Consider the following 27,386-nt stretch of genomic DNA (forward strand, 5'->3'; position numbering starts at 1 on the left):
ATCTAGTTAAGGTGTTTATGGCAATGGCAGAGGCAAGTTTTAACAGCAGGAATGATGGAGGAAGGCAACAGAAATGGATGGTAGCCTACAGTAGAAGACAGTTTAAACAATGGCGTAACAACACAAAAATAGGCCCATAAACAACATTATCTGGGTGGGCCCAAAATGAAGTACAACACCCCCATCCCCTACCCGCACCCTCTTCGCTAACGCATTGCACATAACCGTTATGGTTATAATCTATGCTCTGGATTACCCATAATTCCAAGTCGTAGTGTAAAAAATAAAATACTCAAATACATCGTTCTTTTAAGATCTTTATTGCGTTTGAAACATATTATATGAGTGTATTTTTTACCAACCGTCTAATGAACTATACACAGTTATTAACATAGTAATTAAAAGTACCACTGTCTGCTTTACTGTTGGTGTTGTGTTTAAACGGCTCACCATCATGTTGAAATCTTCCATGTGTTGGGGTATAAATATGGTCTGGTCAGTCAATCTAGTATCAGGTGGGTTTAAGAGGAATTTTTCACACCATTACATCTGCAAAGAGATGTCCTAGTCCAAAATTGCGTAGGGGACCAAGCAGATGTCAGTGAAGGGGCCCCTAAGAGATTGTGGGCCCCTAAGCAACTTCAGTTTCTGCTTACTGATAGTTACGCCATTGACTTTAAGGTAGAAAGGCTAGAGGTTGCAGAGAAATTGTGAATGTATTCCACTCAAGCAAGATGTTAAAGCCAGGAGGCACAAACACAGTGGAGTTATGTTGTCCAGCTTCTGGTTTATTGAGAATGATAGACTGAGCTCCAGGTTTTATTTCTGGATTCAAAGCAGTAGATGTTAGGGAAAGTGTTCTTGAAGGTAAAGATCAACTAAAACAACAGGAGAATTTCTTGTAAAAAAAAATACATAAAATATAGCTGCTCATGATTCTTAGGGTCTCTGGGCTTTTTCAGTTTTTTCTGGTGTGAGTGAGCTTTCTGTCACAGCAGGATCTCTACTGGTGTCTGGGCCAACCCATTGCTGCGCACCTGAGAACATTTCTCATTGAAGATGACTAGTGTGTATTTAAGGAGGCAAAGGATAATTTTTCTTCACAGGATGATTGTCCCTGATGGTATTCCAGTCAAAGACCAAAACCAGGAATACCTTTCTTGTAGAAATTTGTCTTCTTGTGAATGTCTTTCAACGTGGAAATTGTTATTGTTCCAGACAACCAGTGAACCTCAGTTTTTCTCTGATCCTGATGAAAAAGGTCTTACCTGTGGGCAGCAGTTCTCAGCCTTCATCACCTGCCTGCCCGCTCTCTTTTCAAGTACCAACGCTCTAACTTACGTTCTCCTGGACCTCTGGGATCCAGTCTGCAAATCCCCCTGAATGCCACTGAATCAAACCCCTACAGATCCATGCTACCTCCCCTTCATACCTCAAGTAAGCAAATCAATTAGTCATCAGTTGCCATCAACCAGCTCCCTTCTGATCAGTCTGCTTTCTCCCCTCAGACCAACCAGAAAGTTCAGTTGACCTCCTCCAGCTCTCTGCTTACAGGTTCTTGTTGCTTTTGTAAATAAAACCTTAAAACTCACGGATTCTCCTTATGATTCTAAATGTGTGTCAGAAAACTACAAACCAACATGACAATGATTATTAGAAGAGACAATGAGCTGAAGGGGATATATTTGATGGATCACATTTTCTAAGAAGCTGCCACCCAAGGCATGTTATGTAAAAAGATTTGTTTGAAAAGTTGTACAAATTAAAGACCAGAGTTAAAAACTCAAGCAGCATTAGGATACCAGATGTAGAGAGCCTGATTTCTGCTCATGTGGACACAACAATCTGTCATCTGCCTCAGGAAACCCACTCCTCTTTAACGTAATCTTGACTTGCCTTAAAAGAGTACTAGCTGAAATACATTGATTAAGAGACTTTGAATTTGTTTAATTATACTTCACTATGAGGGTCAAAGTGTGGGTCAGACTTCTAGAACAGTTGATATATTTCCATGGCAAAATGGTCAGGGAACACAAACCGGAGAACTATTCATAAAACAAATAAAGCTGACATTTCTGAAGATACTATACCTACGATACCTACTAGAGTTAGCAGAAAATCTGTGAAGATAGATTTCTCAAATGTGTAGCTACAGATATACCAACAGTGCCACAAAAAAACTTGTGGTTAAGATCCAACTTGCTGGATGGTATGTTTCTATTTGAGTCTGACCTTTATACCCTGTCCATGAAACATGCAAAATTAAAGAAAAATAAATACAAGAATTACTGCATGTTTTGGTTTTACCATATAAGCCTAAAAGAAAAACTTTTTAAAGCAATCGCGAAACAGTTAATAACATTTTTGCACAAGATACTGTAGATGTAAACCTATGACCAGAACCTAATTTGATTTTGTAATAAATTAATAAATGCAACAACAATCTAGGAGTGCAAAACTTGCCCCCGGGATAAGATTAATTCATTTATAAATGATCTTTTCTGTATTAAGTGTAGAGACTATCTGTTGGTGTGTGTGTGTTATGTGTACTAACAGGAATTGGAGCTGTCATCTTTGGTCCCGTCCAGACTTCCATCCTGGCCCATCTGAAGATAGAAGCCCTGTCTGCAGAACAACCTGGTCACTATGCCCTTCAGCTGTGGTTCTACAAGCAGAAAGCACAGCAAAGAAGAAAGCGATGAGAAAAAACAACACACCATACATAATTACAGAATGTTTCAGAAGAGTTTGAAATAACTTTAGCAAGTGTTGATCACTAATGCACAATGTCATCCCGTGAACTCAGCTCCAAGATGCACCATGGAGGGCACCTTTGTGATAAAACACCTTTTTAAATAAGCACAATGTGACCACATGTGACCTCCTGCACCCTGAGGGATTTCCTTTGCAGAGTCTAGTCAAGCACATCCAATCCATTACAGGATTTTTGAACTAATCCGTCCTTCGTGGTCATTGTTCCACTTGAATAACATTGATAAATTATTTCTGAAGCTTTGATGCTAAAGTGCCGCCTTGCAGCAGTTTTCTACATACCCAGCAGGCCTTGTGATTGTACAGTATATTGATCTACAGTTACAAATATCTTCCGTTTTCCTTTTTGATATGGTGTAAAAAAGCCAGCAAAAGATGGACGACCTGAAACCCTTAATCTCTGTTTCGTCAAGGCAACACAAGCTTTTTAGCTTTGGTTGAAGAACTGGCAAGATTAAAAAGTGTAAAGCTTTTAAGGCTTGAAATCTATCTGTATTACACTAGTTAACAAAATTAAGATTGGTCAAACATTTACTAAAACTATTGCAAAATATTCAGTGGGATATAACAAAAACTAAAAATCTGAATATATTTTCAGTCAGAATAAAAATAGCGCATTAAAACCTAATACTCTTCAGTAAAACTTTTCTTAATGCTTATAATTTTTCAGCATTCTTATTTAACAAAACACTATTTTTCCAGGCAGAAATCCAAACATCTAAGGACCCTAATGTTGATATTTAACTGTAAAAAAATACATTGAATAAATCAGAACACAATTTTTGTTATTCCCTCAGGAATTACTACATAACGTTAAGAAACAATTATCTAAACAGATGAATCATTTCTAATTGGACAAATAATTTAATACGATGTTATTTTACCACATATTTTATTGACCTGGATTTTTTGCATTAGTAAAACAATCCAGTTATTCTAAAAAAGTTTAAAAGCTAATTAGACCTCATTCCAAACCATTCAAGTTAAACTTTGGTTCTTAGACATAAAATAAATGCTGAACTGTGATATTATTGCAATATTTTATTGATTATAGATAATCAGTCAATAATAAGCTTTTATCTTTTCTTTATTATTGTCAGACAATATTTTTCTCCTTTAACAAAGATGGCTGCCTTCACTCCGTGTTTAATCCATCTTTCCTTTCTGTCCAACTTCCATTTTATCTAAACATTTTTCTAATTGATCTAACGTGATTATAAAATTTTCTAACTCTTAATTTGGCAGGTTTTTATATCTGCCAGCTACAATTTTGAAGAAGTGCAATGTTTAAATATATTTTCTATATTTAAATATCATATATCTATGAGTAAAGCATTTATTTTTGGAAATTTTTGGAAATGAGTGATGAAAAATAATGAATTTTATCAGAACATTCTTTTTTTATGCATCTTTATCTTTGCAGGAATGGTACAAACACATGAACTTATGGATAATGGGTAAATGGAAGGATAGATGGACTAATAATAGGGCAGATGGATGATATATAAATGCATAGACAGACAAAAGGATTGCACTGACACATAGATTGAGAAAAGGACGCATTGAAGGGTGGACAGCCAGAAAACCGATTAATGAATGGATGGTGAGATATAGATGAAGGAACAGACAGACTGATAAAGGTAAAGGGATCGGTTGGATAAATGTATGAAAAGCTGTACAGATGTTCAGGAAAACAGGACAAAAAGTGATTTCTCACACAGAGACCCAGCCCATTCTGTCATTTAAAAAAAAAAACGGAAAAGAAAAGACGAGCAAACAGCTGCAGCTGGAGAGTCAGTGTAAAGGTCACCTTGAATGTACCTCAGAGATATCCCTCAAAATAAGGATAAATGACAAGTGAAAGGAAAAAAAAGCCTTTCACATTTATCCCACAACTATAAATCGGCATATTTATTGACTGACAGTAAAGGGATAAAAAAAAAAAAAAAAATCTAGGGTTTTAAAAGCTTATAACGTGTTTTTGTTTATAAAATCATCAAGTAATTTAGATCCAAGTCTGATTTACTCTTATTTAAGTCCTTTTTTATTGCAGCTAAAAAAAAGTCTACTTGACCTTAAGCTTGCATTAAAAATAATAAGTAAAAAATAAAATAACTAACACCAGCTTTCTTCACCATAAGGACCTAAGACAGCTCTCCTAACATGGCCGCTCACCCAGATGCATAGGACCACGCCCATGATCACCCCATGAATCCCACTCCAGTGACTCTGCAGTTATAATGAGTGCGGGAATCCCCTTTGAGTGTGCGAGAGACAGAAGGTGAATCATTAAAGGTGCACCCTCTAATGCACGGAGACGGAAAAGAGCTCCGATTGACCCAGTTTGTGAGGAGGAGCGCCAGCCGAGTGTTAGGGGTGTTTTCCATCTTTGAGGGGTCCATGTTGTGCAGCAGGAGGAGAGAGGAGCGTTGATGCTCCAAACAAGCACTTCAACTGCAATTCCCAGCGCATCATTTGCCATGTTTTGAGGGGAAGTCAATAAAAAAGAAAATAAATTACAATCAGAGTAGACAGATAATTAATTCTGCCAGTCAATGCATATTAAAATTCTTCTTAAAATGACTTCTGATGTCAGTCCTTATCCTTTATAGTTAGAAATCATGATATAAAAAAATAAAGATAAGAACATTTCTCCCTCAAGTCAGTCTCACCATCCTCCCAGACAGCCTGTAAGCACACGGATCCTGCATATCTTTTATAACGAATTCCTGACATCTCTATGTATAACACATCTTAGTCTTTAGTTTATTTGAAAGACAGAATATTATCTTCCACCATTTATTTATTGCACTTGTGAGGGTTGGAATGAAAAAAGGAGGTAGTTTGAAAAGAAACTACACAAGCACAGAGGAAAGGAAAGGGGGAAAAGGAGGGTAGCTAGGATACACAAGAGGAAAGATCGATGACTGGAAGAGAGACAGAGAGGATAGGACACAAGGAACGTAAAATAAATAAAAAGGAGACAATACGTTGAGAAGAACGATGCATGAAAGTGAGAAAATAATACACGTGGACAAATGAAAGGATGACAGGAAGGAAGTAAAGAAGGAACAATATTTAATGATAAGGGAAAAAATGACGCGAAAGGAAGAAAAAAAGCAAAAGTATGAAGAAAACTGGAAAAGGAAGGAAGAAAAGAGACAAAGAATGCAGGGTAAGACACAAGAAATTGAGGTGGGACATAAGGAAAGGAGGAAGGACAGGAAGGACGATAAGAAAGGACACAGGAAAAGAAAAACATGGGTAAAAAAATAAAGATGTGAAATAAAACAGAATGAAAACCAAAAAAATAGATAAGGAATTAAGACAGGACGGAAGCTGGATTCAATAAACAATAAAAGGACAGAAGGGAGAAGGACAAAAGGAAGGAAACAACTGAGGAAGGAAGAAAGGAAAGTCTTTGATTAGTCAATATCTGTTTTGCAAAAAGTAAAAAAAAAAAAGGAAAAGTAAAAATGCAACATAAAAGACATGATGAACTCAAATAAAACCAGACTCTGCAATATTACTGTGATCTTCTTCAAGTGCCGAAACCAGACCCTCTCTGTTCGTCAATCTGGTCACATCAGCCTCAGTTATTTCCTCTCATTATGCCTCAAGCAGGTGAGTTATATAAAGTTTATTTATATCTAAAATATAAATATAAATTGGTTTAATAAGATCATAAATTCTCATATCTGTTAACGAATACACTGCAATGTTTTTGGACCAACTGTAACAGACAAAGCAATGATTGCTTTAAATGAGAGAATAGTTCAATCTAAGGGTAATTAATGTTAAATAACTGACCTAAAGATATTTCCTATGGCTTCCCAGACCTGGAAAAATATAAAAAAAGTGTTTTGTTTTTTTTTTACCTTCAGTACTGGAGCTGGAACCACATCTAACTCAACCCCCCGGCTCTGTGTGTTGGATGATAAAGAATAACAGAAGCAGGTATATTTTGGCGGCCTCATCAGAACACAATTCAGGCTTGTGACTGAGCTGACAAAAATGTTCAAGGTTGCAGAGTTTCATTAAAAACAAAAAACTTCCTTAAAGTTGGTTTGACGTCTAAGCTAACACCCACATCTGCTCAGAATGAGCTGAGTAAAACAACCAGTCAGTTGTTTCCTCCTATATCCAACTGGAAAGATGATAAAACTCACTCTGGGTCACAGTCTATCTGGACTTTTAGGGGAATTAACCTATTCCAACAGGTTATACTAAGATATTATTCTCTATATCTGTGAAAATAAAGTATAGCATGCACGGTTTTTAACATGCATTATTATAGAGGTTTGTCTCTACCAGCTTTTTAAATCTAAAGAAATATTTCTTCCAGCAAAATACTGCCATCACTGTGTTACACCATGGGGACGTTCTACTCCAGTTTTCGCTACCTAGCCATGTGTATACAGGCAAAGGGTAAATAACTGGGTCTTAGTGCACAGAGTATGTTCTTACACAGTGTGACATTCATAGCTTGTAGTGAAACTATGAGCAGTGAATCTTTTTGTAACTCTTCCATTAAAACTGATTTTTTTTTTATCAAACCAGGTGAAACTAAAACTTTTCCACTAGAGGAGTACTAGATAAAGAATATTGATGGAGGAAAACATTTTCTTTATCTTAAATCCAAATGTTTAAATATTTTCTTACAGTTTTAATATAATTACTGCTCTAAATGGGTTTCTCTGTCAGCTAAAGGAATTTTTTTGGGTCTCTATACTCCAGTTACTAGTTGACGATTAGTTCAATTATTGATTAATCACGAATAATGCGATTAATTGTCTTAGCCCTACTGGGAACTGTGTCCTAATAGCTTTAGTTGTGTTGTAATCGATCCATTTGAAGATGCTGGGTGAAGCAATTTTCTATCAGATGTTTCAGTTTGGAAAATAATCTGATCTTAATTCAATAAATCTCTTTCCCTGATCTGTCAGCTGCGTTCCTTGGTCTACATGAATCTTTTCTTCCCACTAATGTCGTCTATTAAACCTCTAATGCCTTGAAAATAACAGACGTAACTTAACCAAGATTAAACTTCACACATTCAACTGTTTTTTTTAAATAATTTTAAAAACATTCACACTTTTTCCTCGGCTTTACAATTAAATAACTTACTTTAGCTCAATCTAATCAAAAAGTTTGCAGTTCTAAAGAAACAAAACGCCAATAACCTTAAAGCTACAGAATAGAACTATTTCTCTAAGGTTCTGAATGAGTCCAAACACAAATTAAAGCAGCCCCCTTTAAAAGCTTATTGACCTTATACACTCCTAATTACAGCGGGACATCGATGAAAAGCCCTCATATACACATCTAACTTTGTTCTGATTACACCTTTTTACACACTTTTTATCTCCTCATCCTGAAGGCTAATGAAGCTACCTAGGAGGTCTCATTAACACTTGCAGAGATATATTTGACTCGCCGCAGCTGTGCTGCCCGACAGATGACAACCCGGGCCATGATTTTCACAGCTCATGTGTTCTTTGCAGACCTCCCCCTTCCCTATACATAAATATGGGAGAAATATGTACCCAGATTCTTTTTTTTTATACTTTTCTTGTCAAAATAGCTGCTCCTGAACACCATAATTATAATAAAATCTTATTTGTAAAGGATTTCTTCATCAAAGGTCTGCAATAGAATTAGTTTTAATATCTATCGATCTGTTTCTTTCATTTATTTTGAACATGAATAAGAGGATAAATACATAAGACTCAAATTTTGAATGAATGACAACTGGTTATTTGATGTTTAAGTGTAAAGCAATATTTCCTACAGCTGTTTAAATAATGTTTTTTCATAGATACAATTATAAGATTTATCAGAACAATTTTACAACAACAAAATCTGATTTTGTTTTTTTTTTAATTCAGGCTAAAATATTACCCCCTAAAATCCTGTCATTATTATATTATTTAATATGGAGAGCTACAGTTAGTAGAATAAAACTGAGAAATTGAAGTATATGGAAATATTTTAATATTTATTAATAGTTGACATGAACTTCATCCACTTGGTCGTCCATTTTTTTCCTCTATCACTGTGAGATTCCCACTCCTCCCAGTACATCCATCTGCCTTTTTTTTTGTTACTAGGGATATTCCCATCCTCATGTTGCCATGGGAACAGCCTCGTGATTCCAGACTGTTCCAGAGGAAGGGTATTCCCCCATCCACACACTCACGGATACACAAACACACACACACCCTGAAAAGACTTGTCTTTTGGAGACAATGCGATCTGATTGAATCAGTCAGCCAATCAAGGCTGCCACGCGGATTTGACATATTGCATTGTCTGTTAATTTGTCAACACGCGGAGCTAAACAGCATATAGAGCGGCACCTCACACAAGCGAGGCGAGCGGTGTCTTGGCGAACAAAAAGCACCCAAGTGAAGAATTTGTGTGCAGCAAGTGAGCGTGCACGATTCATCCTCATTTACCTCAGGTCGATAAGTGATTACAGACACACGCTGAGAGTCTAAAAGGATGAATCTGAATTAATGGCAAAAAAGATAATGATCTAAATTCTGCAAGTCTGGGAATTATCTTTATATCTTGTGACATTAAATGGAAAATAAATAATGTTATTTGTTAATTGTTTGCATCAACCACAAGGCATGGGAACGCCCTGTCCAGACAGCCTGTCATCGACATGCTAAGAGACGCACACACACACAATAAAAAGGAAAGCAAAGACTTGCCTCTCCTTGGGTAACATTAATCACTATCAAGGTTCTTAATGTGAAACGGCTCTCCAATCGAGTCACTTTTATTTAAAGCGCTTCCTGTTTTTCCACCTGGGCTAAAGTTCACGTTGCAGTATGAGACCAGAGCGGCAGAGCTGTCTTTTATCTTAGCATTTGACTCAAGCTCTTCCAGAGAAATGCGTGGGTGATCAGGGGTCAGCAGGGAGACCCCGAGGCCCACCTTTACTTGTCCTGACTGAAATGCCAGGTCAGGCTTGAGAACCCTGGATGATTTTCCGGCTTCAAACTATTTATTTTCCTTAAATTGAATTATTGTTCTGAATAGTTTGAGATTTATTCTCTTTTCAGGGTTTTATCAAAATCCATTTTTACAGTCCAGAGAGACAGCAAGGCAAGAGAACAGGGCAATTTTTTTAACCTTAAAGCTCCATTCATATATTATCTCATAATTTTGTACAAAAATAAAGTTAAATTGTCACAATTTCCTTTCTCTGGTAAGTCAGGCAAGTATTTATTTTTGTTCCACTTTGCTTATGGTAACCCAAATTAAATCCAATAAATTTATTTAAGGTATTCCTATTAAAAAGCAAGAATAAAACCTTTTTTCAGTTCACCAATAGCCATATAGATGCCGTGAAAAGATGCAAAAAAGGCGTCCTAGTTCAGTTTCTTTTTAGCCTACATTGAACACTGCAAAAGCAATCTAAAAATGAGTAAAAATGTCTTAAATTAAGAGTATTTACCCTTAATTAAAGCAGGTAAATAAGACGATCTGCCAATGGAATGTGCATTTTTACTCTTAAATAAGTATAAAATAAGTTAATTAGAAATTATGCACTTGAAATAAGAGACTGCAGTTTTTTGTTCTTATTTTAAATGTAAATAGCCTTAATCCATCTTAGCTGCTTAATTCAAGAAGAAATGCTCTTATTTTAAGAAAAAGAACTTACTTAGATTTACATTTTTTGCAGTGAAAAACAATGGTGGGAGTATCATACTGAGATCAGAAAAATGGTTAAAGTTAACGTAGAAAAGCTGCAAGTAGCATTTTTTCCCTCTGCAGGAAGACAATCCTCAACATGAAGCAAGAGCTGCAATAGACTGGTTACTATTGGATCATTATAATGTGTAAAAAATGGCCCTGCCAAAGTACATCTAGTTTAAAATTTAAGCAGAACATGTTCAAAGACACTCTCCAATCAACCAGAGCCAGTTAAATTCCTCTTAAAGGGAAGCATGGCAACAATTCCCCCAAAAGACTTGGGGGTATAACTGAAGCAGGGCTGCAACTAACCATTATTTAGTAAATCGATTAATCTGGCGATTTTTTTTTTTTATTAATATACTGATAGAAAAGGAAACCAGGTGAAACTTAAAGTTTTCCGATTAAGGGGTTCTGGATAGAGCATATTGAGAGACGAATAATATTTCTTATTTTACATACAAAATGTTTACTTTTCACAATTTTGGTCTAATTGCTGCTCAAAGTGGGTTGCTCATTCAACTAAAGTCTTATCCAGTTAATGATTAATTGTTAATTCCTCTTCCACTTCACATTATGCACCTCAATTATTTTGTTCCCATACATAAAAACACAAGTATTTATAGTAAATAATAAAGTTAATGGTTGCAAGGAAGAAAAAGTGAAAGAAATTCAAAGAGTAAGAATATTTGCACAATGCACTGTAGTTACCCAACCAATTATGTTAAAAAATATATATATATATTCACATTACACATGGTCTATAAAACGTCTGTGTTCTAAAGTAGTAATAAACCTGTAGCTATTTCCAAACTAAGTGATGAAGCAGTTCATCACCTCCGGCTGTCGGAAACCAATAATTTTCTCATTATTGAACCCATTTAATTGATAAGAGAAATTGACAATTATTTGCCGCATCCAAACAGAGAACATCTTGTTTTTTCTTCTTCTGCAAATAGGTCTATAATAGAAAGCAGCAAATGAGTGCTGATCCAACAGACGGATGTGTTTTTTAGTGAATTACAAATGATGACAAAGGGAAGCAGAGGAACCCTGCCCAGCGGAGGAAAAGGGGACACAGTCTGGGGAAGCTGCTGGAAAGGTCATTTAACCGTCTCCTTTTCCTTACGAGCGCATCATCTCTCCTCAAGTACACCTTTTGATCAATCCAACTAAATATCAAACATCAAAAAATAACCATGAATCCTTTGCTGATGTGAATATACAGCAGAATAAAAAAAAAAATTCCCCTCCCAACGATGTGACTCAGCCTAAAAGGAACGTCTCAACACCGTAAATTAGATTTCTGATTGAAACCCTATTTTCAGACTTTGATTATGTTTTCCGCTCAACCTCCAAAATCCTCTCATGACAAAATGTAACATTCCAGAGATCAGGTTCGGTAGCAGCTTTTATTTCAGCAAAAAAATCCCCCAACACCGGTAGAATACTTTTTTTTTTCCTGCTCGCTCATTTAAATAATAAACAAAATAAAAACATGAGCCAGAGAATTTACAAAAATATACCTATCAGTATTAGTGTATGATATTGGCAATTTTACAAATTCTTTCCGTTCACACAGCGATGAGATTGTGGACATTGCCAAGCTTTCATAAGCTGCTCTTGTAGCTGGAAACGGGAGCAATGGAGAGCTTGAAGCAGAAAAGGAGGCAAAAAAAAGGTATTATGAAGCTGGAATGGGAAGGGGGGGTGAAAAGATCTGAGGTTGGAGGTGAGGGGGAGGAAAAGAAAGACTTCAGGTAGGAAGAGGATTAAAAGAGAAGGGGAGGAGAAAAGGAAAGGGGGGCAAGAGGAGAATATGGAAGGAAATTAGAGAGAAATAGGACATGGAGCTGGGAGGAGGCCAGAAAACAGAAGATGAGCGAAGGCAAAGGAAAAACCAAGCATTCTGAAGTGTATAAGTACACCTTGATTCTGGATCCCCAGATTGCATTGTTTGCATACTCTCCCTCACTTAGGAACTGCAGCATTTCTATATAAACTACTGTGTTTTATGGAATGGTTATAGCTAAGAAAGTAATATTAAGATTGTGGAAAACTGACAAAGTTCCTCGGTTTAAAATGTGGATAAGCAATTTTATTGAGATTCTTCATTTGGAAAAACTGCGATATGATGTTAAAGGCTCCACTAATAAGTTCTGTAGCATCTGGCAGCCAGTTTTGAACCATATTTCTCAGTCTAAGACTGACCCTGACAGCCACTCAGTTTCATAGATATGCAGTACTATCCTAAAGTGTAAATGGTAATCAGTGCAGTGTAACCTTTACTTAGATAACTTCCCTGGCTTGTTTTTAATTTTTTTTCTTCCTATCTTTCTCTCTTCTCTTTCCATCTGTTATTACATGTTTTTTTTTTTTTTTTTATTGTTTTTATATTGTTAAATATATGTATGCTTTATACTCGGGTGTGTTATTTTTGTATGTTGCACTTTGACAACTTAATAAACATGTTTAGAAAAAAAAAAGAAAAAAGGAAGAAAAAAAAAACAGGTAGGGAAGTAAGAAAGTAGAGCAAACCAAATCATACAAACATGACTCACGCACCATCACCTGCTGGTTTCCAACACAATCATTTGATTTGAACGCCACTCATCTCCCTGCCGCTTCCCATAGCACACAATCACAACATCCTCATTAAGCAGCATTCACTCCAGCTCTATATGTGATCATCCCAAATCCCTGCAGGCTGGATCTTTCCTATGGTCTCTGGACGGTAATGCTCTGAACGAAGTCCCTCCTCCTGCACCCCTTCAACGATCAATCGAAACACGAATTAAAACAATTGCAGTTCAGAGCCCATATGATTAAAATAGCTTCGAAATGTAATGCATTTTTTCCTGACAGCAACTTTTAGGTAAATAAACCCTAGAACAAGCTGCAACAGTTCCACCGCCGCCCCATTAAAAGATGCCGTCCTGGGCAGTGAGCCCTACAGACTGGCACTGGGAGCTTAGATGGAAGCTGTGGGGAAATTTTGACTTTTTTGGTTGGTTTTCATTAAAAGATGGAAAAAGAAAACACAATTTTAAAGGAAATGATGAGTTGTTCAAGTGAGATAGGTGAAATTATAAGCTGGAGTATGAGACTCTCAGGGGAGGAGGTGAGACCAGACAGACTAATCTGTGCCTTCAATAATGGATGCACCTGCAAACTAGTGAACCATAGGCCACTAGAAGACATGACTGTGTGCGTCAGTGAGTGTGTGTTAGTGCACGGGCCGTTTGGGCGTGAAAAGAGAACTAGATTTGTGCGTGTGCGTGCGTCCTCACACCTTGCCTCCTTAGCCTCCTCTTCTTCAGCCCGAATATTCTCACTTTGGAGAAGATGTCGACCAGGTTTCCGTTGCACAGCCCCTGCTTCTTACCGGGGCTTTTCCGCCGCCGGTGAGCAGTCGGTCGGTGGGCGTGTTGCTCCCTGGCCTGCCGCTTCTGGCGGATCAAACCGCTGGCGATGGCCGCTGCCATGTCTCCGCCGAAACGGGCGACGGGGAAGCGCCGCCGTCTCCGTCCGCGTCTCCGGTTTGTTCAGTGTCCACCGGAGAGGGGGGACACTGAAAATTCAGACACCCCCCCCCCCCCCCCCCCCCCAGTCCCCCCCCCAAAAAAGTCTCCGCTTTACCGGCTATAACAGCCCCATACTTCGGCTCCAACGCGGTGAAAGTCCAGAATAAACACCTGAGGTCACAGCATCTCCTCCGCTGACTGTCTTTCAGGCCATAGGGTCGAGGCGCGCGAGGAGGGGACTACCTGTCCGTCACGTCTCCTCAGACTGTCTGTCAGTCAACAGCTGTCACTGAGCGGCTTCTTCAGCGCAAAAAACTCCGATTATGAGAGTCGTTTCGTATTGCCATGGCCAACACGGGCGAAACGAGTAGGAAAAAGAAAGAAAACCAGTAGAAAAGCCAGTTATGTCCTCTTCTCTGTGAAGATCTGTTTGTATTCCTCTGACTGGAGGAGAGAGGCGCGCGTGCCGCTGCCGCCAGCCGTTCCAGCTGCGGGGAATGAGACAGACTCACCGGAAGAAAGGAGGTGTGCTTTTCAAAATAAAACGAGCTTCAACTTAATAGATTTTTTTTTTTTTTTTAACCACAGAAAATGACAATTATTTTTGACATTTAGTGTGTTTCGAACATGTTGTACTGAGATTTTTTCAATGAGAGACCCATGCTGACACAAACTAAAACTATGAAAATAATTATAACTATATAAAAAATGTAAGTCAAATTTCTCTTTTTTTGGGGTGCATTTCAAATTTATGGGTTTGTTTACCTTGATTACATCCCCTGACATATAGTCCTCTCCCTGTAAGAGTGCTACTGGAATCTTAATTTCAACCAACAACAGCCTTAAAAGCAATTAAATATGGTATAAATGTAGCATCAATCTCAGCTTATTTCATTCCAATATGGCTTAACAGTGTTGGATTACCAAAAAACGAATACAAAATGAAAAAGGAGAACTCTGATTGGAATTAATATAAACTTTCAGAAGACATAATTGAGTACAGTTTCATTTTTTTCCAAGTAAAAATAACCATACAGGTTACAAAGAGGTCGCTGCTGCAGCGGATCTGCCCTATTCAAAAGTATAACTTATGAACAATAAATGGTCCTGGGAATATGTGTTCACATTAAACGCGATATTAAATGTGTTTAACTTATGAAGCAAAGGAACATAAAGAATAAATCATTACATTCTAACCCCATATGTATTCTTACCTAAAATGACTTTGTTAAAAACCTTTTTGTAGCTGCCTGGAAGTCTCTGGTTTTGGTAAAGTTTATTTTCTAATTTTCAGAGGTTTCCCACATGTCTCTTTCACTGCATCTTAATGAGATGTTGAAGAAATCTATTATACTACTATAAAAATAAAATAAAACAAAAAGTGATTCAGATGGAATAAGGAAAACCATAAAAGGAAAGGTCAATTACATGATCGTATAAACTAAAAAAAAAAAAAAATAATTAAGAGTCACACATAAAATAGCTAAATTGGAGTTGTTTTATTTTGAAAGAAATGTCCGGATGTCTCCCTAAGAGCGGTTCTGGTACATTGATGTTTAAGTCCGCGAGCGCAGTCTGGGGCTACAGCTGCTGAAACCTCAAACCAAGCCAGCTGTGACACGCGCTCTGAACAACAACATCCTCATTGAGGTCCAGGGAGGTGTTGTTTGTCTGCTGGCAGGACGTGACCAGAGGGAGGAGGAGGAAGAGGAGGAGGAGGAAAAGGAGAGCAGGTGCTGGAGAAATTGGCCCTCTGAATGGAAGCCTGACACATGCATTTATCTCAGGAGAAAATTTTTAAACCAGGCAAAAACAAACACCAAAAAATCTTGTTGACTTAGAGTTTTAAAAAGTGAACCTCGTCTATATTTTAAAATAATTATAATTGCCTAAAACCCATGAAAACCTTCTAACATCTAACATCAGAGATCTGATTGTTCCTTAGGTTTCTAACAGAGCACTGTGCTCTCAGTCTGCAGGTGGAGGGATATCTTTTAGTTGTCAGGCTCCTCTTCTTTGGAACCAACTACCTACTTTTAAGGGTAGGCTTAAATATTTCCTTTTTGATAAAGCTTATATTTGGAGTGGCTCAGGTTATCCTGAGCTATCGCTATAGTAATGCTGCTATAGGCTTAGACTGCTGGAGGACATAGGGACCCCTTTTCATCATTTTGCTTCATTCTATTTCTATTCTCCCATTCTGCAGTATTTGTTAGTTCAATTTCTAACTCTATGCTTTCTCTGCTTTTTCTCATAGCTTCATTTGGTCTGTTCCTGTTTGGCTGTGACACCATCCCGTAGAGAAATATCAGCTTGCTGCTGCCATCAACACCTTTGATTATCGATGTTGAAGCTTGGTCTGTTTTTTCAGTGTAGTCCTGTCTCCCTGAATGTCACTAACTGTATGTTCTCTCTTTCATCTTCTGAGATGGGAGCTGGCTTGGAGCCTGTCTGCCTAGCTGTGTGTTTCCTGGATGGGGCCACCAGTGGAAATGTTTTACATCTGCCTTTTGTATCTCTGCTTCTTTTTCTATTTCTGCTTCTGTGTCCTTGAACCCCAGTTGGCCTCGGCATATGGCCGCTCACACTGAGCCTTGTTCTGCTGGAGGTTTCTTCCTGTTAAAAGGGAGTTTTCCTCTCCACTGCTGGTACAAAGCCGCTTGGTTTGAGGGGTTGCTTTCGAGTCAATAAGTCGATGCAATCAATTGATTTTCCTTAGATAGAAAACTTTGAATCAATCTGACTGTATGACCTGTTTGAATTGTCTCTGTAAAGTGCCGTGACAGGACCTCTTTTGTGAATTGGGGCTATATAAATAAAAAATTTTAAATTTTTAACACCAGGATCAATGAACCAGCTTTTGGTTGGTGCAAAGTTCTACAAAGAAATAAAACCCATGTCTCCATTAAAGCTTGAAGGCCGAGAGGAGGCATGCGTGATGTGCTTTAAAATTTCCTAGAAGACACTGCACTGACTTTGTAATTGTGAAAACAGAGCCAGCAAATATCAGCAGCTTACATGGCTCCCCAGAAATAAATCTCTACATGTTACACCTCCCACTTTCTCTCACACAGCTTGGATTTAGGTCCTTTCCAATTCTTCTTCCAGAATCTGGGACACGGATTTCCAAATCACATGCACATGGTCCAGGTAAGACACGTGTGACATTGTCTCTAGTTCTAGATTGGTTCAACACAAGGCTTTATATTGCTTGGGATCCTTTCTTCTACCACATGTTTTCCTCTACTAAAGTCTAAATTTCCAATTAATATGCTGGGATACAGGACTCTTACAACCAAGCATCTTTTGTAGTGAGTTTCTAACTTAAGAAATCAGTGATTGCTTGATTTCGATCAAGTCAAAGGTCTACACTATGATTATGCAGACTGTAATATAACAGTTCAGTCTTAAATATTCCTATGATATATTTTGTTCAGACTATTTTGGGGGCTTTTCATAAGCCGCACAACAAATTCTATCACTATGGGAATAATAAATCTAAATAAGTTTCTATTTATGGATTGAAAAATTGAAATAAATTAACTGTTTGTTCTTAATGGATGAGATGCATCTGTTTTGGGGGTTTTTTGGGGTTTTTTTTTTGGCCAGTTGGAATACCAAAAAACATTTAATAACAAATAAGCAGGACATGAAATCATCCCACTGAGTCTGAAATTGATATGAAAGAAACCAATAACAAAAAGATTATGGACCAAAAAATTACCTCTGCTAAGTTTACACAAAGGTATGTTGAAAACACTGAAACATGCCCCGCTCATTATCTCTCCCCCACACATTCCTGTCTGTATTCAGCTCAGGAATAGCTGTCTGAATAAACGGCTGAAAAATGCAAGAGGTGGGCTGAACTGATGGGCTGATTAGCCGCAGCTCAGTCTAACATGTCGGCTTTTATCTTTCAGGGCCAGGTCTCCAGCTGGAATATTATATTTTGTCTCACATTTCCTGCATGGTGTATATATATATATATATATATATATATATATATATATATATATATATATATATATATATATATATATATATATATATATATATATATATATATATATATATATATATATATGGAAAGATGGGAAAGAGAGCTCATAATTTCACAGTCAATGTACAAAATTGCATAGGTTGATATATGCAGGTCCGTAAATTAAAGGAAAGCTCGCAATTGCGAAGCAACAAGATGCATATAATTGTATCATCTTTGCATGTATTACTTTAAAACAGCCTTCTACACAGTAACTGAAGCTTACACAGTTATCAAACTGCACCTTTGTCCTTATTTACATATCACACGTTGTCTATTTTAATTGTGTTCCATCTATATGTAATTTTATAATTCGAATCTTTAAAAAAAAAAAAAAATCTTAAAATAAAAATCTGCCTTTGAAGCACAACCCTAATATGAATAACTGACACAGAATAGGATATAAATACGAAGAAAAAAATTTCCAGAAAGATTCTTTTATCCAGAAGCATTGAGCTCTGTGACTTCAGAACCATGGACAGCGAACCATTTCTTTATCAGAGACATTACGTCCCTCTGTGGTTATTTCCACTAGGTGGCAGCAGAGCATCTCTGTGAAAATTTACTGCAATTAGTTGATGGCAGAATGTGATATATTATGATTATTAATAATAAACATTGCTAAACCATGAGTTCATATCTGTTTACTTAGTATAGAATATTTAGGATACTCGAAAAACTCAAAAATAAATGAAAAAAAAATGGAACTAAATTTTTCACATACAGCACCTTTTTCACCCCTATATTTTATTTTTTTCTCAGAAAAAAAACCTACATTTTCCACATGACTTCAGCCAGTCCCTCTTCATCACTGTATGCTGGTGCCATATGAAAATTTAATCATCTTTTTCCTGTCCGTCTGACTGGCAGCAGACAAAATTACGGAGAGAGATATGAATATGCATTGTTTAGAAATGTGTGTTTAAGGAGAAGCTGTGTACACCCACTTGTATTCAGGTCAGTCCAGGAAAAGGAGCTATGAATAAATCAGAGCAAGATTAACATTAAAATTCAGCCACCAGGCTGCTTTTTATACCGACCCAGAAAGGCAAGGTGCAGCGGTTAAACTTCAAATAGGACTATTTGTTTCTCTCCTCTTGGAGCCCTTTCATGTTTTTTTTTTTTTTTCTTTTTATAGGCATGGTTGAAAAGAAAATTGCTACAGTTGCAAATCGTACAAAAGCATACCTGAAAATCACTGAAATAAGCAATGCTGTGCATTAGTCCATGAATCAACCGTCCAAAATCACTTTTTATACTTCTTTTACAAAAAAAATATATGTATTTCTATGCCGTATTTTCTTTTGGCTCTTACTTTGACTGTGGGACAATAAAGGATATTTCTATTACATTTTTGTTCCATAAAGAAGCAACAGCACCCTCTACAGATATAAAAGTGCAACAGCATTTTTCTGCTGTTTATTTGTCCCTCATCTTTCTCTATCCTCCAATGTTATAAATTAAATCTATATCTTTAAATGGACCTATCACATTTATAAATAATATATTTGTCATAATAAATAATAACTTTATCAAAGGCATTTGGAAAAAGAAGAAACATTCAAATGTGCATTTTTATTTTTCGTTTATTTATTTGTGATTCAAGAGTTAAAAATAAAAACATGACGCCAAATAGCAATTGGAGCTGTAAAAATCATTTTGTTTTTTGCATCTTAATATATATATATATATATATATATATTAAATCAAACCAAAAGTATAATATACTTATATAATATACCTTGTGAGAATAGTATGCATTTAGAGCAGGAATATAAACTTTAGAATGTGTGTAAAGTAAAGAAAACCTTTTTCTATAGATAGCTAAAAATGCACTGTGGGTGAACAATTTGTTTTAAAAAGTTATTTAAAAAACAAATGTGAAAAAGTTTCAAATAAACAATATGTATTTCACTATGATTTTTAAATGAGGTGCCTCAAGTTTAAGTGCTTGAACTCCGGTTTGTTTATTTTGTCGTGAAAATGTCTTTAAATCAACTAGATATTGACAGAAGGACTTTAAAGGTTAAAGAGTGTGTTTCATATGTCATTAAAGTCACTTTAAAACTAATGCTACCGTTAAACCATTGAAGAGGTCTTTTGTTCATTGACATTAGAAGTTATATTAACATACAAAATTTACATGCATAGCTTTATAACAGAATTTATTCCAGTGCTACTAAAAAAATGTGCAAGGGCTTCATAAAAACTTTGCTTTCTATTGTGCAGGTGATCCTAACATGAAATAAATCATAAATAATTCATAATTTAAAAAAAACACGGATAGTTTCCAGATGAAGTTGAACAGCATATGTAATACCCTACATCCTAATGCACACATACAGTTTCAGTTTGGAATGAAACAATACACACAGAGTTGAGTGTCGACAAAAATTTATCAGGATTATATAAGAACAAGGATGGACAGACAGACAGACAGACAGACAGACAGACAGACAGACAGACAGACAGACAGACAGACAGACAGACAGACAGACAGACAGACAGACAGACAGACAGACAGATAGATAGATAGATAGATAGATAGATAGATAGATAGATAGATAGATAGATAGATAGATAGATAGATAGATAGATAGATAGATAGATAGATAGAGTTTATCTAATTTTAATTAAATCATCTATTAACTGCAGGTATTCCCCATAAAATCTCACCTTTTCAAACTTAAACTGTGCTGATTCTGTTCAAATTTGAAAAAGAGTGAAAGACAAATAAAACTAGTCAAAATGTTTGGCTGGTTGAAATAAATTCATTAAATTTCATACTGATAAGTTCTAGCACTTGGATTTTAAACAATCCCAAATGTAAAAAGCAAAACATATGTTTTTGTATCTCTTAGATTTTTATTCTGGTTCTTTTAAGAAATTAAAAAAGCTTTCATGACTTTAGGATAATTGAATCACCAAAAGTTTCCAGTAAAGACTAAGGTTATGCCCCAATATGTTTGTTTAACCTGAATCTATGGCTAAAAAACATAAAAATGAAAAGTATATCTAAAATGCAAATTAGATCTGAATTATCTTGTGACTTTATTTGGTTAATATCTGCATGACTGTGGTGAAGTTTTCTTTCTGCTGTTTTGCTGCAGAAGCAGTGTAGTGTTAGAAAACAGTCAGAAGAGGGCCAACAGGCGGTGTGTATGAAGTTCAAGTAAATGGATATTTTTTCCCTTAGGGCATGAAAAGTTGATCATCTATTAATATCTTTCCTCATTTATACATTTTACTAAACTATTTAGCTGCTTCATGACTAAAATCAGAACACACATGTTTTTTGGATTAAGTATTTATGCATTGCTGTATTTGTGGGTAACTGCTTAAACCTCTGCACCGAGCCATCACAGTTATTTAACTACAAGAAAGAACAGACATTATTCTAGTTTTTTTTATTTACAAAGAAAATTGAATATTCAGAAATTTTAAACTGTACTTAAAAAAAACAGTCCTGTTTTCTGTGGAAACATTTGAAGTCTAACCAGAGAAAACATTTAATGTCTTGAATCTAATTTGTAATACTTCAAAAGCACCTACAGCAAGAAGCAACATTTCCTTGTTATTGCCAGGTTTACTCTGCATTATTGGCGACTTAAGCCTTGTTAAGTAAAGCATTTTTGGTTTGACTAAGGGAAAGTCAAGTTCTCCTCAAGTAGGACAAGCTTAGCAACTTCTGCTCTAAGCTTTCTCATCAAAAGACAATCAAAGAAGAAGGTGCAACTCTACAAAACCTTTGGCTCACAATACTCCATTTTTTCTTAATTTCCCCTTGAATGCTAGGTTTTTGCAGCAACAACTTTATGGGTTGATTTTCTTCTTTTCAGAGGCCCTCAGTGAATGATGATGTATGAAAGGATCATTAAGGAACTAAAACAAATGTATAATAGGATAAAAGCAAATAATCAAAAAGTAGGGTGGCACTGTAATGTGTGATTCGCATTACCACAAAGAATGGAAGGCAGAAATAACAGGTGTTATGACAAAAAGGGAAAATAGGAGGGTTTGGAAAAGAGTTATGAACAATATCTCTGGAGAAAGACAGGAGTCAGAGACCCTGGAGAGACGATACAGAAGATAAAGAACAAACTTAATCCCTCCAAAGAAACAAAGGAAACACAGAAAAAAAATATCTGTACCAGAAAACAACAAACAGAAAAACAGAAACAAAAAAAAAACATTTAATCCACTTTATCCATCAAAATAAATCTTCAAAAACTTCAGTTTTTCAACAAATCCCCATCTCCCTCTCTAGGTGGCGCCCTTTTCTTTACCTAATGAGTGATGGAGACTGACTGCTTACACTCTGCTGTGATCAAAAGCTTCAGTTTAATGTTCAATCAACCTGTTAGACTACAAAACAAGAGGTGACTTGGACCTGCGGTCTGCAAAAATGAGGTGAAAAGACTCGTTAAGGAGGGGGGACGGGCGCGGTGGGAGAGGGAGGACTGACAGATGTGGGTGGGTGTTCCCCAGACAGAGAGTGAGGATAGCCGTTTGGAAAAAGGATCCGGATGAGTCATAATTCACGCACACACACTGGCGCTAAATGGGGAAGACCACTGTTACCCTGGCAACGAGCGATTAGTGACGCAGGTGGGTCTCCTAAAGGAAGGGGCAAACACCTGCTGAATGCTGAGAGGACACGCAGGGCTGGTCTCAGTTACATAAATCGATGTTTGACGCCGTCGCCCGTCTCCTGTGATGGTTGGACTCGCCCCTGATCTGATCGCTCAAGCAGTCAGTCATATAGTTACTCTAAAATACAAACACCTGGTCCTGAAGCATCTGTCTTCCCTCTCCCCCCTTTCCTCTTCGTATCTCTCATCTATCTTTGCAACATCAACTCAGCAGGGAGGCGGGAAAGGAGGGACTAAATTATTCATATCAATCCCCCAACACACTTTTCTTCCATCTCCATCTGCTGCCTCCCTCATCCTGAATATTCCTGTCCCTAGTTCTGCATTTTGTACCAATCTCCCACCCCTTTTTTTACTTCTTAGTATGGTTTACCTCTACAAATGTGTCTGATGAGGGGAAAATTGAGGTTGATCATGATTGAGAGTAGGGTCCACTCTTGTAACATGATGGCAAAAGTTGAATCACCTCCTGGCATAAAAAGTACACTACTAGTATTCAGCTTTATCTTTATCTGTATTTCACTTAATTACTTCAGTTATTCTTTGATCTTCCAGCAGCAATTTATTTTCTCCAGTTGAACCAAAACTACTTTTAACAAAATCTTATTCTGTATTTTCATGCAGAATCAGTTCCTATGTTGCCATGAAGGAAGCTGGAGCACTTCAGTTTGTTTATGGCAGGACTAAACCTATTGTCATATAATCATTCACCAAGACAATAAATGACTTTCATTTTTTGCTGCTATAATTGCTAATAAAGGACAGATACATAAAAAAACAAATAAGATAAAAAGCTTGTAGTTAAATTACAAGTGGAGTGCAATGATGTTTTCCTTATTGTAAGTTATCCAATATAAAACATCAAAACATGGGATTAGATGGAATAGGACATAAATACAATGAAAAAGATTGAAAATTACCAGAAAGATTATTTAACCAGAAACATTGAGCTGTGCGACTTCAGGACCATGGACAGCGAAAGTGGATTGAACTCTTCCACAGACGCTTCTAAATCTAAAGGACCTTGCTTGCTTTAAAACATAATAAGTAGGTAAGATAAGTACGGTATTTAGCACATTTTCAAACGGCCTTGTATTGATTTACATTAATTACTGATTGAATTAAAGTTTGAATATGAATTTGGGGTGATATACAGCATTAAGGCACTTGTGCTTGTCCTTTAACATTTATGCTGTTCCATGTTTTTTCCCCCCATCCATGTGTTCAGTGTACCAAGCTTTAAAAGCTCTGTGGGATCATATGTTTGAGTTTTTTCTTCGCAGTCCAATTAACTCTGCCTTCTATCTGTAACTGCTGGCTGATGTATGCACTCATGACTCCAGTATGGTGGTGGCAACTTCTCGTTGGTATAAAGTAATTTTTCTCATTCTCCCTCATCCCACAGAGATAAGAGTTCACACACAGCGGGGATAACTGAAGCAATCAGCAACAATTTACAACACAAAACAAGAAAAAAAGGAACGATCTGCATCGGAGCACATCGATAAAATCTACACATCTACCCCAGTTTGGAAAAACAAGAGGGATGAAGAAGGGAGAAGTGTGATTTTGGAATTAAGTCATTTTCAAGAATCAAAGTTAAGAAATACAATCTCAAAAATCATCCATCCATCTGTCCGTCCGTCCTTCTGTCCGTCCATCCATCCTGTTTTCATGGTTTGACATTCTTTTCAGTCTTTTGTGCCATGATCTCGGTGCTCATGACTGGTCTGATTGCTCATTTCATTCACACACCTAGCTCTGCCCAGTTCTCATTTCCTCTCATCTGATCCACCTGCTTCAGCCTCTATTCAACCAGCCTTTAACCACTAATCAATGCCAAATTATTCAAGCCTTTGGTGAGAATTCTCAAGCATGTGTGAGTGTTTCTGTTAGCCTGATCCTGACCTGTTCTGCCTCTAGACAACTGAGTCCGCCTGGACCCATTCTGATCTGTTTGCCTGACCTGTCTTCGGACTCCTGCTGGATGTCTGTGAACCGAACCTGGAACTGTTCCCCAACACTGGATTTCCTTCAGCACATTTTGGGACCTCTGTTCTCCTGGCTCTGACTCCTGAGCACTTCTTCGACACCGGCTTTGGCTTGCCCTCTGGATTATCCTGCCTTCCTTCACCTGCTCAGCTATGATCTCCTGCATGTCCTCCAACCTCAAGGACTTCAGGGTCTAGGTCTGTCTTGTCAGCGCCCACTGCTTCTTGCTGGAACCAACCTCATCCTCGGGGCATGGACTGAACATTAAGACCAGGTTAGTGACTCACACATTCATTATCATCCTGTCAGATAGACATGGTCAATAACCTGTAGTCTCTTCCTGCAGAGGTTCTTGCCTTAGACATTGTTCTTTGCAGTTAAATCTAAAATAAACGTTTTGTTAAACCCAACTGCCTTTCCGCCTCGGTTCTTTTGTTCTAAGCCTGACATTTTAATTCACTTTTGTATGCTAGTTTTCACTTATTTCTATTTCAAGCTTTTAAGTGAAATTTTGGTCATTTTTAACTGATTATCTTTAAAAAGTGTTTTTTTTATCCCTGTATGACAAAAACATTATTTGATGAGCAGACTGGCATCTCAGTAGCTCAGCGCCGATTAATCTATAAGCCGTGTGCTTAATTACCCTGAATTTACTTGTTGTAAGTAGTGTGAGGCTGTGCTGTACTGCAGATGTAACATCAAGTGTGTTCATGTAAAATGGGTCCAACCTAGCGAAAAATCAAAGCGTTAGGTATATTTAAGATGGATTTTGTGGATACTCAGAAGCTCATAGCATCCAGCTCAACTCTTGACACTAACGTCGACTCCACTTAAAGCTACAGTGTGTAATAATTACAGGGATATACAGTCAGAAAAGTTATATATTATACATAACTATGTTATTTATCATCATATAAGAGCTCAGCCTCTTAACCTTAATATTTGCGTTGCCTTAGAATTCGTTATTTATAATTACATAGGAGCGGGTCTCGCAGCCATGGAGACAGACATCTTTGCGCTACGGCAGCGCAGAGCCAACAAACTAGCGATTGCGAGATCGCCCATTACGCTCGAAAGTAACTACGGCAAGTTGTTTAAGTCTACATGAAATCTATACCCTACACAGACTAATGAAATACTATCTGTAAAATTATCTATGTAAACAAACCTCATCACTTGAGAAGGTAGGTGATGCGGACGTCGTGGAAGACATTTTGTCCTGTAACACTCGCCGTACTGTTTGGGGAGAGAAGCGGTGGGGGGGAGATGTTCATGTTGCTGCGGCCTGCAGTCTGGACGTTAGATGTCGCTGAAAATTACACACTGTAGCTTTAAGGTGTCAAGTATGAGCACTAGCTACGAAAACATAAGAGGGCTGCAGTTCTGTGTTTTGGCCACAGGTGGCAGTGTCATCAGAAAACTGTAATGCCTTTCGCTTACTTTTTGAGGTTACCATTTATTATTTTTTTTTTTTTTCTTTGTATGGTTTTTTTGTATTTTTATTTCTATTACTTTTAGAATTTAGTGTATGGGTTTTTCTCTAATTTTTTCAGTTCCTAATTACCATATTTGTTAACCTTTTTTTGTCATTTTTTTTACATTTCTTTAGATGATTTCTTAGATCTTACTGTTATTTTGTCTTTACTTTCTCTAGGCATTATTTTTGGATAGTTGGATTCATTATTTTAGTTTATTTCATCCATTGTTTTTCCCTGTTTTACCACATCCCCCTCAGCAGAGCCTTCTGTTAATTATTCAATTCTCCGCCCCTGTATTTCCTGCTTTCTCTTGTTCACACCTGTTTTCCCCTTTAATGAGATCTCAGTCATTTTCCAGTATTCAATGGGTTCTTAGTTCATTTCTATGCTTTCTCGCTTGTTTCTGTTTGATCTGCCTCAAGGTCTTCAACAATGTGGCTGCTGAGCATTGGTATACATTTTGATCCAGAACAACAGATTATGACAGTTAGAGCAGTCATTGAAACCCTCACCAGAAGTGATGGGGAGATTAAAAGCCTTGAGGCTTTCCATCCAATTACTCGCCACAGCGCCACTATGTTTCATTTACTCTGTGGTGCCATCAAGTGGACAATTAATATGAAATGTGTGGTGGTAATGACATTTTTGTTTGTTTAAAGCTTTAAATTAATTAACTGAATGGTTTGTTTGATGCCAAAAAACATATTTTGAATATGGTGCTGGTTTCATCTAAATGGATCTTTCTTGGACAATGGCTGGATCTAAGAGAAAAATCTTATCTATCGGTTCTTTAGACTTAGACTTTTTATTTGGCTCAGCTCTTCCCTCAGCTTCAGTGTTATATCAGATTAAATGCACTCAGTTTATCTATCTGAAGCTCCATTCAACCACCACTTGAACATGATGCTAGACTAAAACCAACTCTGAAGTCTAGAAAGCATGTCAGTGCATGCTAAAGGTCATGGCTCAAAGCTAACAACAGAACCACGTCATCTACTTCCACAAATCAGATCCTGTCCATGACCCCCCCACCCCACCCCACACACCCCGAGGGAGGAGGGGCAGCGCTGGCAGAGTCCAAGCTCCACTTTGTTCCTAAAATTTGGACATAAATGAATGGAAAGGAATTTATTTCAGAAGATTTTGACAAACAGCAATAAATAAATCAACAAAAAAATATTACAAACAACCAAAATACACACAAAAAGAAACTGGTTAATAT

General features: G+C 37.1%; 1 protein-coding gene across 2 annotated transcripts in view; it reads right to left on the minus strand.

Annotated features, from left to right (window-relative positions):
- Nucleotides 1-27,386, minus strand: part of LOC119777390 (fibroblast growth factor 14-like) — an 84,739-nt gene that overhangs the window by 36,159 nt on the left and 21,194 nt on the right. Inside the window, exons 1-2 of one of the 2 annotated variants that reach the window (XM_038276359.1) lie at nt 13,772-14,043; nt 2,555-2,665 (exon numbers count right to left, since the gene is read on the minus strand). In XM_038276359.1, coding sequence (XP_038132287.1) covers nt 2,555-2,665; nt 13,772-13,964 — 304 coding nt within the window. In that variant the 5' untranslated portion in view covers nt 13,965-14,043. Of the gene's footprint in view, nt 1-2,554; nt 2,666-13,771; nt 14,044-27,386 lie in introns of those variants that run through there. The other variant, XM_038276286.1, reaches the window with a different exon arrangement.

The sequence above is a fragment of the Cyprinodon tularosa genome, unplaced genomic scaffold (genome assembly GCF_016077235.1).
Source record: "Cyprinodon tularosa strain WSP-4 unplaced genomic scaffold, ASM1607723v1 ctg1, whole genome shotgun sequence".
NCBI lineage: Eukaryota > Metazoa > Chordata > Actinopteri > Cyprinodontiformes > Cyprinodontidae > Cyprinodon > Cyprinodon tularosa.